A 13,673-nucleotide genomic window follows, 5' to 3' on the forward strand; every position below is an offset into this window, starting at 1 on the left:
AATAAAGTACAAAATTGAACATGTTGGGTAACCCTATGTTAAATAATGCAAAGGCTGTCCTTGGACACAGACCAGAAATAAGTGTATCAAAATATAAAAATGATCTTTGAGCCATCAAATGGAATTTTATTTTTTTCTTTTCTTTTTTCTGAATTTTTGAGAGTATTTTAAAAATGCTTTAAATAACAGTACTTTTTGTAAGAAGGGAGAAATAAACTGTATACTTCTAAAACTTGATATTTTTCCCCCAGTGCTCCAGTAATCTGGTTATAAGTTAAATTCTTTGCCAGGTCTTTATGTAACCGAAATTCTTATACCTAAAGAGTCCGAATTTACCTATGAGGATATCTAATCCTTTGACCACAGAATTTTAAAAGAAACAAGTTTTTATTACAGAAGTTTTTATTCTAATATACACAAAGCTCACAGAATAGCATAATGAACTCCCCTGTGCTCATCACCTAGCTTCAGCAATTACCACCATTCAGCCATTCATGTTTTGTCTTTGAATAAGTTTCTTAAAATATCTGAGGCTCTGTTATGTTTTCCTTGCCAAGTAATAATTATAGAGAGGGACCGATAGACAAAAAACTCATATCCTGTTTATTTTTCTCTAGCTGTGCTGTGAGCAACTTGAAGAAAGTTTCGCTTGAACTTGGTGGCAAATCCCCACTTATAATATTCAATGACTGTGAACTTGACAAGGCTGTGCGAATGGTAAGAGTGGTCAAGTCCAACTAAACAGGTGCCTACTTATGAGACAGACTTCACCACCTTGTTTATCAAGAATCTTAAAATGAGGTTTGGTTTTCTCTAATCATAAATAGAAGCCATCCTCTTTATACTTAGATTTGGGACTGCTCAGAGTACTTACTTTTAAAAATAACGTCTTTATAATTAAAGGTGTTTTTTTAAAATTTGGGGGGCAGTTTTTACAAACTGATGTAGAGAGCACCTAATTTTCAGTGTGTGCAATTTTATGACAATCTTGACTTCCCCAGTAATGTTAACAATATTTTCTCCTTTGCTGCTGAAGGGCATGGGAGCAGTATTTTTCAACAAAGGAGAGAACTGTATTGCAGCTGGACGGTTGTTCGTGGAGGAATCCATCCACGATGAATTTGTGACAAAAGTGGTAAGCATCTTCAGATTTACTCTAGAAGTTGTACAGAAATTTTCTTTACTTTACAAATACTTCTGGGATTATTAATGAATTTGTAGATGTGATAATAATACTACAGTTACATATTTTAGAAACAAGACAATCCTTATCTTTTAGAGCCACTTTCTGACATATTTGCAGATTAAATTATGATATCTTGACTTTGCTTCACAATAACCCAAGAGGGGAGGAAGTAAATGGGGGAATAAATTGGTCATGAGTTGGAAATTATTGAAGCTTCTGATGGATACATGGAGTTTTATTATATGTCTACTTTTATGTGTTTATAATTTTTCACAATAAAAAGTTACGTCTATTTTTAAAAACCTATTTTTAAAAATGCATACTTAAGAGCTGTTATTACCTATATCTTGTTCTGCATTATAGTATATTAGATCTTTGATATTCATGGGAGATATATGCCTGGATTTGTATAAATCCCTAAACTGACTATGAGAGAGATACCACTGGATCCTTACGAATACTCAATTTACAGTTAACATGACAGCATATAGTTTCCTCTAGAAAAATAAATAGATAAGTAAGTAAACACCCCCCAGTACTTTGGTCATGATTTCCTAAATATGAACTATTTATAACTATTTATAAAACTATTAAGATGAATTCTATGGCTAAAATAAACTCTAAAGCATACTACATTATATCATTATTATGGTAATAGTAATCATGAATTTGTCTCTGTTTGAAAAACCAGCACCCAGCTTTTTTCCTTCCGAGCCAATTTCCCCAGCCCGCCCTCAAGAAGCAAAGGCATCTTTCCTGATGAGAGTGGGAAGCAAGGAAGTCATATGGAGAGGCAGATGCTGGGCAGTGTGTCTGCCTCATGAACATCCCTGTAATCCAGTTTTGTGCCTCAGTAAAATACAGGCTACAGCATTACATGTCATGGGCTTTCACAACTATAGCTTGTTGAAATTTCAAATGCTGAGACCAGAATTTATGGTATCAGTCCATCAACAAACATGTTTTGTACATACACAATTTATATTCATTCCTTTGTTCATCAGCTATTTCTTGAGCACTTACTGAGGGATTATTGCCAGACCTAAATTCAAATTCATGTCCCTGGGGGGTCACGATAACTCCCATCCTTTATTCTTACTGTAATCAGTCTTAACATCAGAAAATGCAGAAATAGATTAAGATAACCAAGGAGCACATGTCAGTGATGAACACTGCGATAAAGATGGTTTCTCATGAGGACATTCTAGTGATTTCCCTGGTGTGGCTGTATTGTGAGAATTTCACAAGGGCAGTCTGCCACATTTGGGAGAGAAAAAAGATAACAATGTAGCCATTTTAGAAATGATTTTGTTATGAAAAGTGTAAGTATGCTGTATTAAAAATTCTAGAACGTGAGGTTTGCTATTTTAATGGATTAATATTCAGGATAATTTTCATATAGTGTTTGTAGCTTATGTTCTGTAAAACCTCAGTGATTAAAAGTTGGGGCTTTCAAATTAGGAAAACTTTACAGTATTTAGTGGTTGTGTGTCCTTGGGCAAGTCAGTTAGCCTCTCTGATCCTTGGTTTCTTCATACGTAAGATGAAAATAATAAATATCTACCTCCAATGCTACTGTGAAGACTAAATGAGAACACATCTTTTAACAGCTTAGTAGAATACCCACCACACGGTAGAAGCTCAGTCAAAGGTATCTATTATTATTATTAACAGTCAATTGTGTTTTGTGAACTGGGTGACATACAGGTAGAAGAAATTAAAAAGATGAAAATTGGTGATCCACTTGACAGATCTACTGATCACGGGCCCCAAAATCATAAGGCCCATCTGGAAAAGCTTCTGCAGTACTGTGAAGCTGGAGTGAGAGAGGGGGCCACCTTAGTGTATGGAGGAAGACAAGTTCAAAGGCCAGGTAAGATCACCTCCCTGGGAGGTGTACAGGGAGCCTGGCTTCTGAAATTGGAATAAATGGGAACAGTTTTCACTGCAGCACCATGTTGCCTCAAAAGTAAATAGTGGCATTTATATATGATCAGAAGAATTACTTTCTAGATCCTGCTTGGCCACTTACAAGCTGTGATACCTTAGACAACAGTTTTTCTGAGCCTGAGTTGTAAAATGGGGTGAAATGGGCACGTCCTGCTTTACAAGGCTGTAAAAATCAAATAAAATGGATGTGACAGGCTCTTAGCTGCACAGTAAACAAGTGTAATGGATAACAGCATTACTCAGGAGCTGCTGGTTTTCATTCCTGGCATTGTGAGATTTAATCTTAGCCAGCTTAGTCTGGGAGGATTCATTCCTGTTGTCTAAAGCAGTACTTGTTACAGCAGCACGTGAATGGCTCAGTGTCATGATACCCAAAAGGAGAGAAAAATAACAACTGCAAACCTCATTTTTTTTTATTGTTGTAGATAGATTGTGCACCAACACCTCATTCTGAATATTGGTAATTAGAAGGGAAAAAAATCCAACGTTTAAGCTGTGTATTGTGTATGAAATGTATTTCTCGGTAACCATGTAGCTAACAAAGGAGACTTTTTTTTTTTGGCAGAAGAATCTCTAATTAATGTAGAAAAATTATAGAATAGAAAAATCACTGCTTGGTATGCCCTAAACTGAGTGAAATAATTGAGTCAGGCAATGATCATCAATGGAGGCTAAAGTTATTTAGGTGAAAGGTTGATGGGGCCCTGGGTATTTGCAAGATACCACTCCCAAGACTGCCTGCCAGTCACAAGGAAAAGAATACAGTTTTACAGTGAATGTGTCGGGTTGTCACCACTTGGAACCACTGGTCAATCTTAACATCAGTGAAAGCGTAACAGATGGAAATGATGTGTCTTCTATCGGATGCAATGTGTAACACACAGCATCACCTATGAAGTATTGTTGCCAAAAAGGTTTAACCTGAGTCTAATTGTGCCTTTGGGTCAGATTTTCCATTTATAAGAAATACAGGGGATAGAGGAACAAATTAAGTATCACCCCAAGGAAGCAATGACAATACTGAAATCCATAAGATATTCTTCAAGACTACTGAATCAGTCTGATTAATAAGTCAATGACATGAAAAATAAGGGGCAGGGATAAGGGAGGAAATGGTCCAGATTAAAGGACACTGAAAAGGTATCTAACAACCAAGTGTAGTTGGAACTTATCTGAATCCTGAATCAAACAAATCCACCAACTATAAAAATATATTTTCTAGACATCAGAAATTGAATACAAAGATTGAATCATTATGTTGTATACCTGAAACTAATATGTTATATAGCAGTTACATCTCAATTAAAAATTTAGAAGTTAAAAAAAGAAACTGGAGTATAAACTATGAATAAGGAATTAGCATTAATTTTGTTCGGTGGGATAATGTATTGTGGTGTGTAATAAAATGTCCTTATTTATTTTTTTTACAGATTTGTACTAAAAAACTTGGAGTATAAATTATAATATCTGGAATTTGCTTTAAACTATTTCAGTAAGGAAAAAATGAATCAAATATAGCAAAATGTGCATAAATACTCATTTTACTATTCATTATACTATCTTCTCTGCTTTTACGTTTGTTTGAAATTTTTGTAATAAGGAATTTAAAAAAAGAAGAACCTAAGAATGCTAACGCCAAATAGGAAGAAGAAACTCTTCTTGGTTTTACAGATCCAGAAAGGAAGAAAAAAATTTATAATGTAATTAAATGAGAGAACTATTCATTGAAAAGTTACTATAATTGATGTTATTTTCTTCTGTTTCTCAAATAGGCTTTTTTATGGAACCTACTGTGTTCACAGATGTGGAAGACCACATGTATCTTGCCAAAGAGGAATCCTTTGGGCCCATTATGGTCATTTCTAAGTTTCAAAATGGGTATGTTCTTCAGCCACAATTTAACCAGACTGACTAGAGACATTTTTTTTTCTTCTGCCATTGTGCTATATACGGAGCATAAAAATCAATAAGCATGCAATACTCTACCAGAAGAATAATTAACTTAAATAATTAGAAGAGAATGCTAACTAATGTAGATTGTAGTATATTTTCTTAGCTTAAATTAATGGCTAACATTATAGGGTATTAGCTGACTAAGTTTTAGTTTTGTACATTCAGCATTTGAAATGTCTCTGGAATAAGGTAAATGAAAATAACAGAATTAGTTTTCGTATTTACATTTCTAGGGAAGGCAGCATTTATGAAATCTGATTTTCCCAAAGAAAGACTGCTTTCTTTACAGGAGATCATGCTCCCAAAAGCCTAACACTCAACTCTTTGTAGAAATGTCCACAATCAGCATATAATCAACTGAAAATGACATACTGGCTTGTTATGTTACCTGAAACTTTCCAAAGCATTTAGCATATCAAAGAGGGCATTACCGTAACTGAGCTCATATCAGAATATTTAATATAGTAAGTAGACTTTCATGGTATACTGTACCCAGTTCAGAATTCTGGCTTTAGTTTTCCTTTAACTAATGAGAAGGATTTAAAAACAGAGTATGGAGTTCAGAAGGGCTTCCTGGGCTTTGATAGACTTATTATAAGAGACTCTTGGGGACACTAAGCTGTCGTGAGTAAGCTTTTGACTTACTGACCCAAGGATGCCCTGTTACCCTCTTTTCCTCATAAAGTCCCCCATGGGATAGCCTTTGTGTTAAACATGTAGATATTAGAATATAGGGTTTAGGGGATATAAGCCTAGGTAAGTCACGGTTCCTGTCCTCAAGGAGCTCGCCATCTAATAGGGGAGACAGATAGGGGGCAGAGGGTCTAAGGTGGGAGGCGCAGGGGGTAGAGTCTGCAGTAACTCCCTTTATGGGCTTGGGCCACTTAATTCCTCTATTAAGTTTCTCTATTTATGAAATTGGGTTATTAATAGTATCTACTTTTTTGGGTCATTCTAAGCATTAAATAAGTCAAGTGTTTGCTTTTGGTGCCGTTGCAATCATGCTTGTGAAGCTGTCATCTCAATAGTTCTCAGTGGGCAGTGGCCTACAGCCATCTTTCAGCCTTAGTCCAGTCTATATAATTTGGAGTGCACTCAAATGCAATGCACCCAGAAGTGTGAGAGTTTTAGCAGAGCCTCAGTCCACTCCTAGTTGGATTCCACATTTCTCATGAGAGTTGAAAATTGTGTATAGTCAAGATGATCTTTGAAAATCTGTTGGGAAGGTACCACATTGAAGCCTGTGCTGTTTCTCAAAGAATTCAGCACAACTGTTTTCCTCTAGTTTTGGAACAGAAATCCTATTTTTTTGCCAGAGCCCCAGATGAAACCTTGGTTTGCATTTACTGGCCATGTTGTAGAAATTCATGCATTTTTAAACATTAGGATGACACTCATAAAGGTGAGATACTCACACTACGCCAGACACGTAACTGGACCCAGCAAAGAGAAGAGCAGGTTCCCATCTGCACTTGGGCAAGCACGTGTACTGAGTCAGAAGGCAGGGGAGTCCTCAGACTGATTGAAGGGATTATTTTACTGTCCTTTTATTGAATTAGCATATTAGTTGAGTTCACTCTCATTTGATGATGCAACAGCCTCGTATAAAGAAAAATAAGATGTTATCCCTGCCCTCAGGGAGCTTCCAGTCTGGCTGGAAGGTGAACCACAGATGCACAAAAAGTTAAACCAAAATAGTGAGCTGGAGAAATACACGCTCCTGATTATAACAGACTTTTACCAAGCATTTCCAGTTTTCCAGACACTGTTAGCTCATTTAATCCTCACGACAAATGAGACATGTACTATTATCATTATTTCCACTTTTTGTAAGAATAAAGGGCTTGGGAGATTAAGTCTTTTACCCAAGGTCACCCAGGCAGTCTGGCTGCAGAGCCTTCTCATGGGGCGCCTACACTCACTCTACCACCTAAACAGTGGCACTGGTGGGAACTGGGAAGGCTTCAAGGTGAGGCATCGGATAAGCCTTGAACTGTGTATAAAATCTGGATAGATGGAGGGACATGGGGGCACTCTGAGAATATACCCAGAAATGGAAGTCGAGGGAGAGAAGCAATGGGGTAGTCATGAAGGAGAACCCATGAAGAAGTTTAAAAAGATGACTTCAGATTTTTCAAGGTGTTGCATGATACATAGAAAAATGTAATAGTAGGGTTGTAATATTTCATTGGGATTTCTTTTGGTGTAAGCCTGGACTGTATCCTTTATAAAAACGTAAGCACGTGGGCAGTAACGTTTTCCTGTTTCTAGCATGGAGGGGGAAAAGAGCAGGACCTCAAATGCAAGTGTTTGCTTTACATTTAATGAAGTTTTATGTCTTCCTAAAAACATCTTGTAGGGACATCGATGGAGTGTTGCAGCGAGCAAATAACACAGAGTATGGTTTGGCCTCGGGGGTTTTTACAGGAGACATAAATAAAGCCATGTATGTGAGTGAAAAACTAGAGGCAGGAACTGTTTTTATTAACACCTACAACAAGACGGATGTGGCAGCCCCTTTTGGTGGATTTAAACAGTCTGGCTTTGGAAAAGACTTAGGTACGCCTTCCTTTTCTACTGCATGTCACCTTTGTTGCCACATCACAGAGTAGTCTGCTTCATGCTTCGTTCAACACTGGTGTGTTGCTTTGAAGGGCATTTCCTATGTAGCAGTTGGATCTGGGTTTTCAAGGGTACTAATTTTTTTAAAATGTTAAAACATTTTTATTGAACATAATGTACATACAGAAAAGTATACAAATTGTGTGGGAAAGTGTTTCTTTCTAAAAGGAGAAGATTAATGTTGAAAAGAAAACCCTGACAGTATCTTTTAGGTAAACTATGTTTGGGGTTTTTGACCTGACATTCAGCATGAACTTCTTTTAGATTTCCTGGGACCAAGTGGAACCAAGAAAGGAAAATGGGTAGAAGGCAGTAACCAGCTAGCTCCAAGAATAAATCCTATCTCTGAGCAGCTTGGCAGTCTTTCAGAGTCAGCACTGAAACTGGCAGGGCCTTCTGGGCATTTGGGAACTAGAGTTAGAGTTTGTAGAAAGCCCAAAATGTAATTCACTGGGCAATGACACTGTCACATTTCCAGTAATAGCTACTCGGAACACTAGATACACCAGGCCCTGTTCTAACTACTTTCCCTGTAATGGCACGAGCAGTTCTCACAGTAGCCATGGGAGCACATGCCATTATTGTCGTTATTTTACAGCTGAGGAAAATGGGGCTCAGAGAGGTTGGATAACTTGCCCAAAGTCAGACAGACAGCCACTGGCCCTGCAGCCCATGTTCTTAGGCCCCAAAGTCTGGCATATTGTTTCAAAAATTGAAATATTTGCCATTTACCAAAATTATAGTCTGCTAACATAAATTTGGTTAATTTGGGGTATTTTTACATTTTCTCTTTCCTGATGACTTTTGGCAGTGTGTCTGCAACAATAAAAGTAGGTCTCCATTTAAATTCTAGGGTAGTCTTTTTTTTTTTTTCATGTTTTCAATCTGGCTTTCTTTCCTGGATCTAAAACACAGTGGGAGATTTTCTTAGGGAAATTATTATTATGAAGTGAGAGAACAGTGTTCCACTTGTCTTTTGATAGGGAATAATCAACTCACTTCATGTCTGTTTTATTATAAAACAGTACACTTTACCTAACAGTTTCTTCCTTTCCTAATTTGAAAAGCTCTTAGCTCAGTGGTTCCCAGATGCACCATTGGATTAGAATCACCTGAGAGCTTGAAAAAATGCAAAGATGCTGATTTAATTGGTCTGGGTGTGACCTGGGATCAGGAATTTTCAAACCTCCCTATGGTGATACTAATTTAAGGTTAAGGACCCTGGGTTTAGCTCAGTTTGCTGTATCATACACTCATTAGTTTCACCTGTAGTATTCATGCTGTTTAACTGCTGTAGAAATGCATGAGTGTGCTAGCTCAAAATCGCAACAGCGTAGAAACAGACAGACCTACTTATTTTTCGCCTGGATATGCCCTCTGTGTTTCTAACATATGACATAAATTGGGAAGACTGCATTTTTCTTATCTTTAAAATAAGATGAGAACAACTGATCTTAAACTTTTCTTTCTGCTGCTCTATTCAGCTTCATTTACTGTAACCTGAAGGACCATACCCTGATCACTTCTATTCAGCCTAAATGGGCAAAGGATAGCAAAGGAGAGTTTTGTCAGCAAGATGGGAAATAAAGGAGAAGGGTTTGGGGAGGAGACTGACAAGCCAGCACTCTGGTCCTTAGAAGGCCTGGGAGCTGGCCAAAGCTTTATCCACAGAGGTGGATATACATATATATACATAAAGATGCCCACTGGCATCTTCTGGGAATGTTTAAAAATACATAATCTTGGGGCCCACTCTGGACTTAACTGAATCAGAATCTGCAGTTTCACAAGATCCTCAGGTGATTCACATGAAATGTAAAGTTTGAATTACCTCCCCCACCCAAAAAAAAGATTTAAAAAAAAATTTTTAAGGAAAAAAAAAGAACTGTAAAGTTTGAGAAGCACTGGCCTCGGCCCCATTCTGTTTGCTTAGTGACTGATCATGTCTACACTTGTGTCCGAGATCTGGGGACATCACATCCACCTGTCAACATGGTCCATCAACTTCTTGTCTCTTCCCTAGGTGAGGAAGCTCTAAACGAATACCTCAAAACCAAGACTGTGACGCTGGAATATTAGAGCAATGCCGTCGTCAGGAAGCCCTCAGCAGACAACCCAGCTCCTCAACTCTTGACATGAAGCCGGGGTGTGCTGAGGACAGCGGTAACAGCCATCAGCCAGAAAATACGCACATGGACCATGAAGAAGGTCAGGCCACATATCTAAGCATTTACATGTGTGCCTGGGTATTTTCTAATATCCTTTTATATCTTAAAATGATTTGCAGTTGGGTTTTAACTATGTTTATACCACACATATTTCTGTAAAATACCAAACTGCTTTTTCCCCCTACCAAGACTAACCACTCATGAAAACGTCAATATCATGCAGTTATAATACAGAAGGTGCATTTTTTGAACCCCTGTATCATATTTACAGGTTTTAACCTCTGAACCAGGCATATGGGGTTATTAAAAAGGTTTTCTATAACTTTGTTCTGAAGGAACAGTATTATCCTGTAAGGAATGTGAAGGAAGGTTTTTGTTTTGTTGGATTTTTTGGAATAAGATACATCTCTGTGCCTTTGATGTTCTATTTTCAACCCACTGTGATGAGTGACCAATCCAGAAACAGTTCTGGTGTACCTACTAAGTATGAGGTACTATACTATGTCCTGAGGAGTATACAGAATTTAATGACATGATCTTTGGCCCCAAATAGTTTAATTCTAGTCAATAGCTTTTAAAGTGAATTTTATAGTATAATATATTATAAAGTAAATAGCTTTTGGGGGCTGATCTTTGTTCATATGATACCATCTTACTATCTACATGACTTTGGGAAACTTATGCAACTTCTCTGAGCCTCAGTTTCCTTATATGTACAATGGGGACAGTAATGTCTCCCTGAGGAGCCTTATTATGAGAATTCAATGCAATAATCTAAGTAAAGCACCTTGCACTGTGCTTTTTTATGGTAAATATTCAATAAAAGTTAAGTGCTCCCCCATCCCCATTTTTAAAATAGAGGTATGTTAATTCAGTGAATTAATTCCCGTACAACCCTTTTCAGTAGTCATCGATTCCTGTGCTCCCTTCTCATCCCTTGTCTGAGCCAGTGCCCAATACGGCAGCCCTGGAAAATGCCACGGAATGAAAAATGACAATGGTCCAAGGAAGAGGGTGCTTTTCTTTCTGCAGCTCATTCGTCCTTCTAGGACATTTGGTTTTCCATTCTTCTACGTATTGGTTCTGCCTCTCACTGGCTGTGTGATCTTTGGCAGATTATTTACCGAGTATCTCAAAGCCCAGCCTCGGAATCTATAAATAGGGATAAAGTCCCTATCTCATTAGGTATTGTAATGACCCAGTGGGATAATATACATAAAATAATGCACTTAACAAGGTGTTTGGACCATCGTGCGCACTCAAGAAATAGGAATTATTAAAACCCATGCAGTAATCACATAATTGCCCACTGTCAGACAAAAATAGTGAGGTGGGTAAATTCTAACCATCTGTGTATGACTAGAAAAAAGTGAGCTCCTGAATTGAAAAGCCTCCAGAAGCTGGTCAGAGCAATTAACTTCCATTAGTCCTCCTTGTAAAGTAAAATGTCAGTAAACATTTCTATCTCTTTGGCTTTGAAGAAGCCCTTAGGGACTACTTGTTACTTTGGAAACTCAGCAGCTTAATGTAAGAGGAGTATAGGGGATCAGTCATCAATAAACAATAACAAAATCAAGGGTAGAAAACATTCAGAAGGAATACCCAGTACGATCCCGACATGATCAGTAGAGCACGTTTTGCCTGTCAGCGTGTTTTTTATTATGCGACCACTCATTCGCCATCAGAGCTTGGCACAGGTGAAATTCTAAATTTGGACCCTGTTGGGTCCAAACTGACAGTTCATATTTGCATAAAATGACAAAATTCTTATTATAAAGGAACCACTTTTTTTAAATGTAGTGTTTTAACTGATTGCATGTGATTCATCACTTTACCAAATATTGTAAGGATAGATAAAATGGCAAATGAAAACACGCCCGTTTCTTCTAGACTGAATTTTACCCACTAATATTAATCGCAGCAGCAGTGCTTTTAATCTTTGGGACAGAAACCTCTTTGAGAAGCCAATAAAAGCTGTGGCTCCCCTTTGTTCCAAATATACACGTACATACCTGATTCTAGTCACAGACCTCCTGAGACCCATGCTTGAGCTCCAGATTAAGAACTCCTTTTTCCATAGTGAGTTCTAAAGGTCTTAGGGGCTTTTTTTCTATCTGACTGCTGACCAGAATCAAAGGCTCCATGGAATTTATAAAATTACCACTGAATTTGAATTGGAACATAATGATCCACAGCCCACTAGATGATTTAATTAACACACTGACTAAATTATCACCGTTTCTTCGTGAACGTTAGCTTCATGAACAGGTGCTTGTTTTGTTCAATGCTGTATCTCCAGTGTTTAATACATAGGAAGAGCTCAATAAATATTTGCTTTCAAATGAAAGAGGTTAAGTAACCTGCCCAAATCACACAGCTCTTAAGTGGCAGAACAGGCACTCAAGCAAGGAAGCTATAGTCTTAACCAAGCTAAGATGCTGTTATCAAATGCCTAAATCAGGTCCTGAGTAGTGAATAGGACCACATGTCAAATATCCATCAAACTAAAAAGCTAAGCAGAGTGGATATTAACTGCAAGAGCTTTTGTGGAAATGACTAGAGACAGGATGAAGCAGCAAACAAGTTCCCCCATACCTGCCTGCTAAGAAAATAAAAGCTATCAAGGGAAACCTGGGCTACAAGTAGGTTATCAGCCATGAGACATGCTGGATAGGGTGGGTTATTATTATTATTACTATATGCAAATAATACCCAAGGGGATTTTTTTAAATGATTCAGTAACACCTAATTTTGTAAGAATAATAAAATGGGAAAGTAAGATTAAACCATAAACTTCCCATAAATAACCAGATGATATTTGAGATTGTTCAAGATATTTTCAATGAATGTATATACTTTTTTTTAGAACTAGTATAATACTGTACATAACTTTACCTGCTTTTTTCCATTAACAATATGTAAGCATCTTTCTATGTCAGTAAACACACCTCTGCATATGGCTTTAATTCAACTTGTTCTCTATTGTTGGACATTTATATTTTTATCTTTTTTTGCTATTTTAAATGTCACAATCAATCTTGTGAACACAACTGTATTTGCTTACCTAGAATAAATTCCTAGAGGTAGAATCTCTGATTCAAAGGACATAGCAATCTATAAACTCACCAATAGTTTCTCCAGTTTTTTTGCCACCGCTGTATATTATTCTATTTTAAACTGAAGTATAGTCGATTTACAATGTTGTGTTATTTTCTGGTGTACTATTATTCTTACAGCATCATAGTACCTCACACTCATCAAGCACTGTTCTAAGCATGTGATGTATATTAACTCATTAGCTTCTTCCCAAACCCCACGAGGGAGATAACCGTTATCCCCATTTTACAAATGGGAAAAATAAGGTAAGTGGCTGGGCTGGGCTGGGTCTAGCATTAGAGCCTGTGCCTGTGGCAGAGTGACTAGCAGGCCCTCAAGGGCTAGGTGTGGCTGACTGAACTTAAAGCTTGGCTCCACCGCTTAAGTACTGTGAGACTTTGCTACAGTTATCTGATGCTATAACTCTGTTGTTTGCTTCTCTTTGCTATCCTTGGTGTGCTGACTGAACCCTCAAGAGCTGGCTCCATTTTGTCCACTAGGTTGGAGTTCCAGGAATCACATCCAGTCATAAGATACCCAGTCCTTTCCTTCAAAAGAAAGGAATCATCTCTTTACGTACTTCCTTACTGGCAAGGGTTCTCCATGAACAGATGGAGGGGACTCAACCACACAGAGATTCCAACATTAAACTTTTGGTAAAAGCCTACCAATCAGTAAGCCAAACGATAGTAAACTTG

The 13,673-nt window shown here is 37.6% G+C and overlaps 1 protein-coding gene across 6 annotated transcripts in view; it reads left to right on the top strand.

Annotated features, from left to right (window-relative positions):
- ALDH1L2 (aldehyde dehydrogenase 1 family member L2) overlaps nucleotides 1–13,673 on the top strand; it is an 85,109-nt gene that overhangs the window by 52,320 nt on the left and 19,116 nt on the right. For 3 of the 6 annotated variants that reach the window (XM_072973073.1, XM_006205875.4, XM_072973072.1), the window contains exons 18-23: nucleotides 618–717; nucleotides 1,037–1,135; nucleotides 2,894–3,059; nucleotides 4,909–5,014; nucleotides 7,449–7,648; nucleotides 9,735–13,019. In XM_072973073.1, the coding sequence (XP_072829174.1) occupies nucleotides 618–717; nucleotides 1,037–1,135; nucleotides 2,894–3,059; nucleotides 4,909–5,014; nucleotides 7,449–7,648; nucleotides 9,735–9,790 (727 nt within the window). In that variant the 3' untranslated portion in view covers nucleotides 9,791–13,019. The other 3 variants (XR_012078460.1, XR_012078461.1, XM_072973074.1) reach the window with 3 other exon arrangements.

Source organism: Vicugna pacos, chromosome 12 (genome assembly GCF_048564905.1).
Source record: "Vicugna pacos chromosome 12, VicPac4, whole genome shotgun sequence".
NCBI classification, from domain to species: domain Eukaryota; kingdom Metazoa; phylum Chordata; class Mammalia; order Artiodactyla; family Camelidae; genus Vicugna; species Vicugna pacos.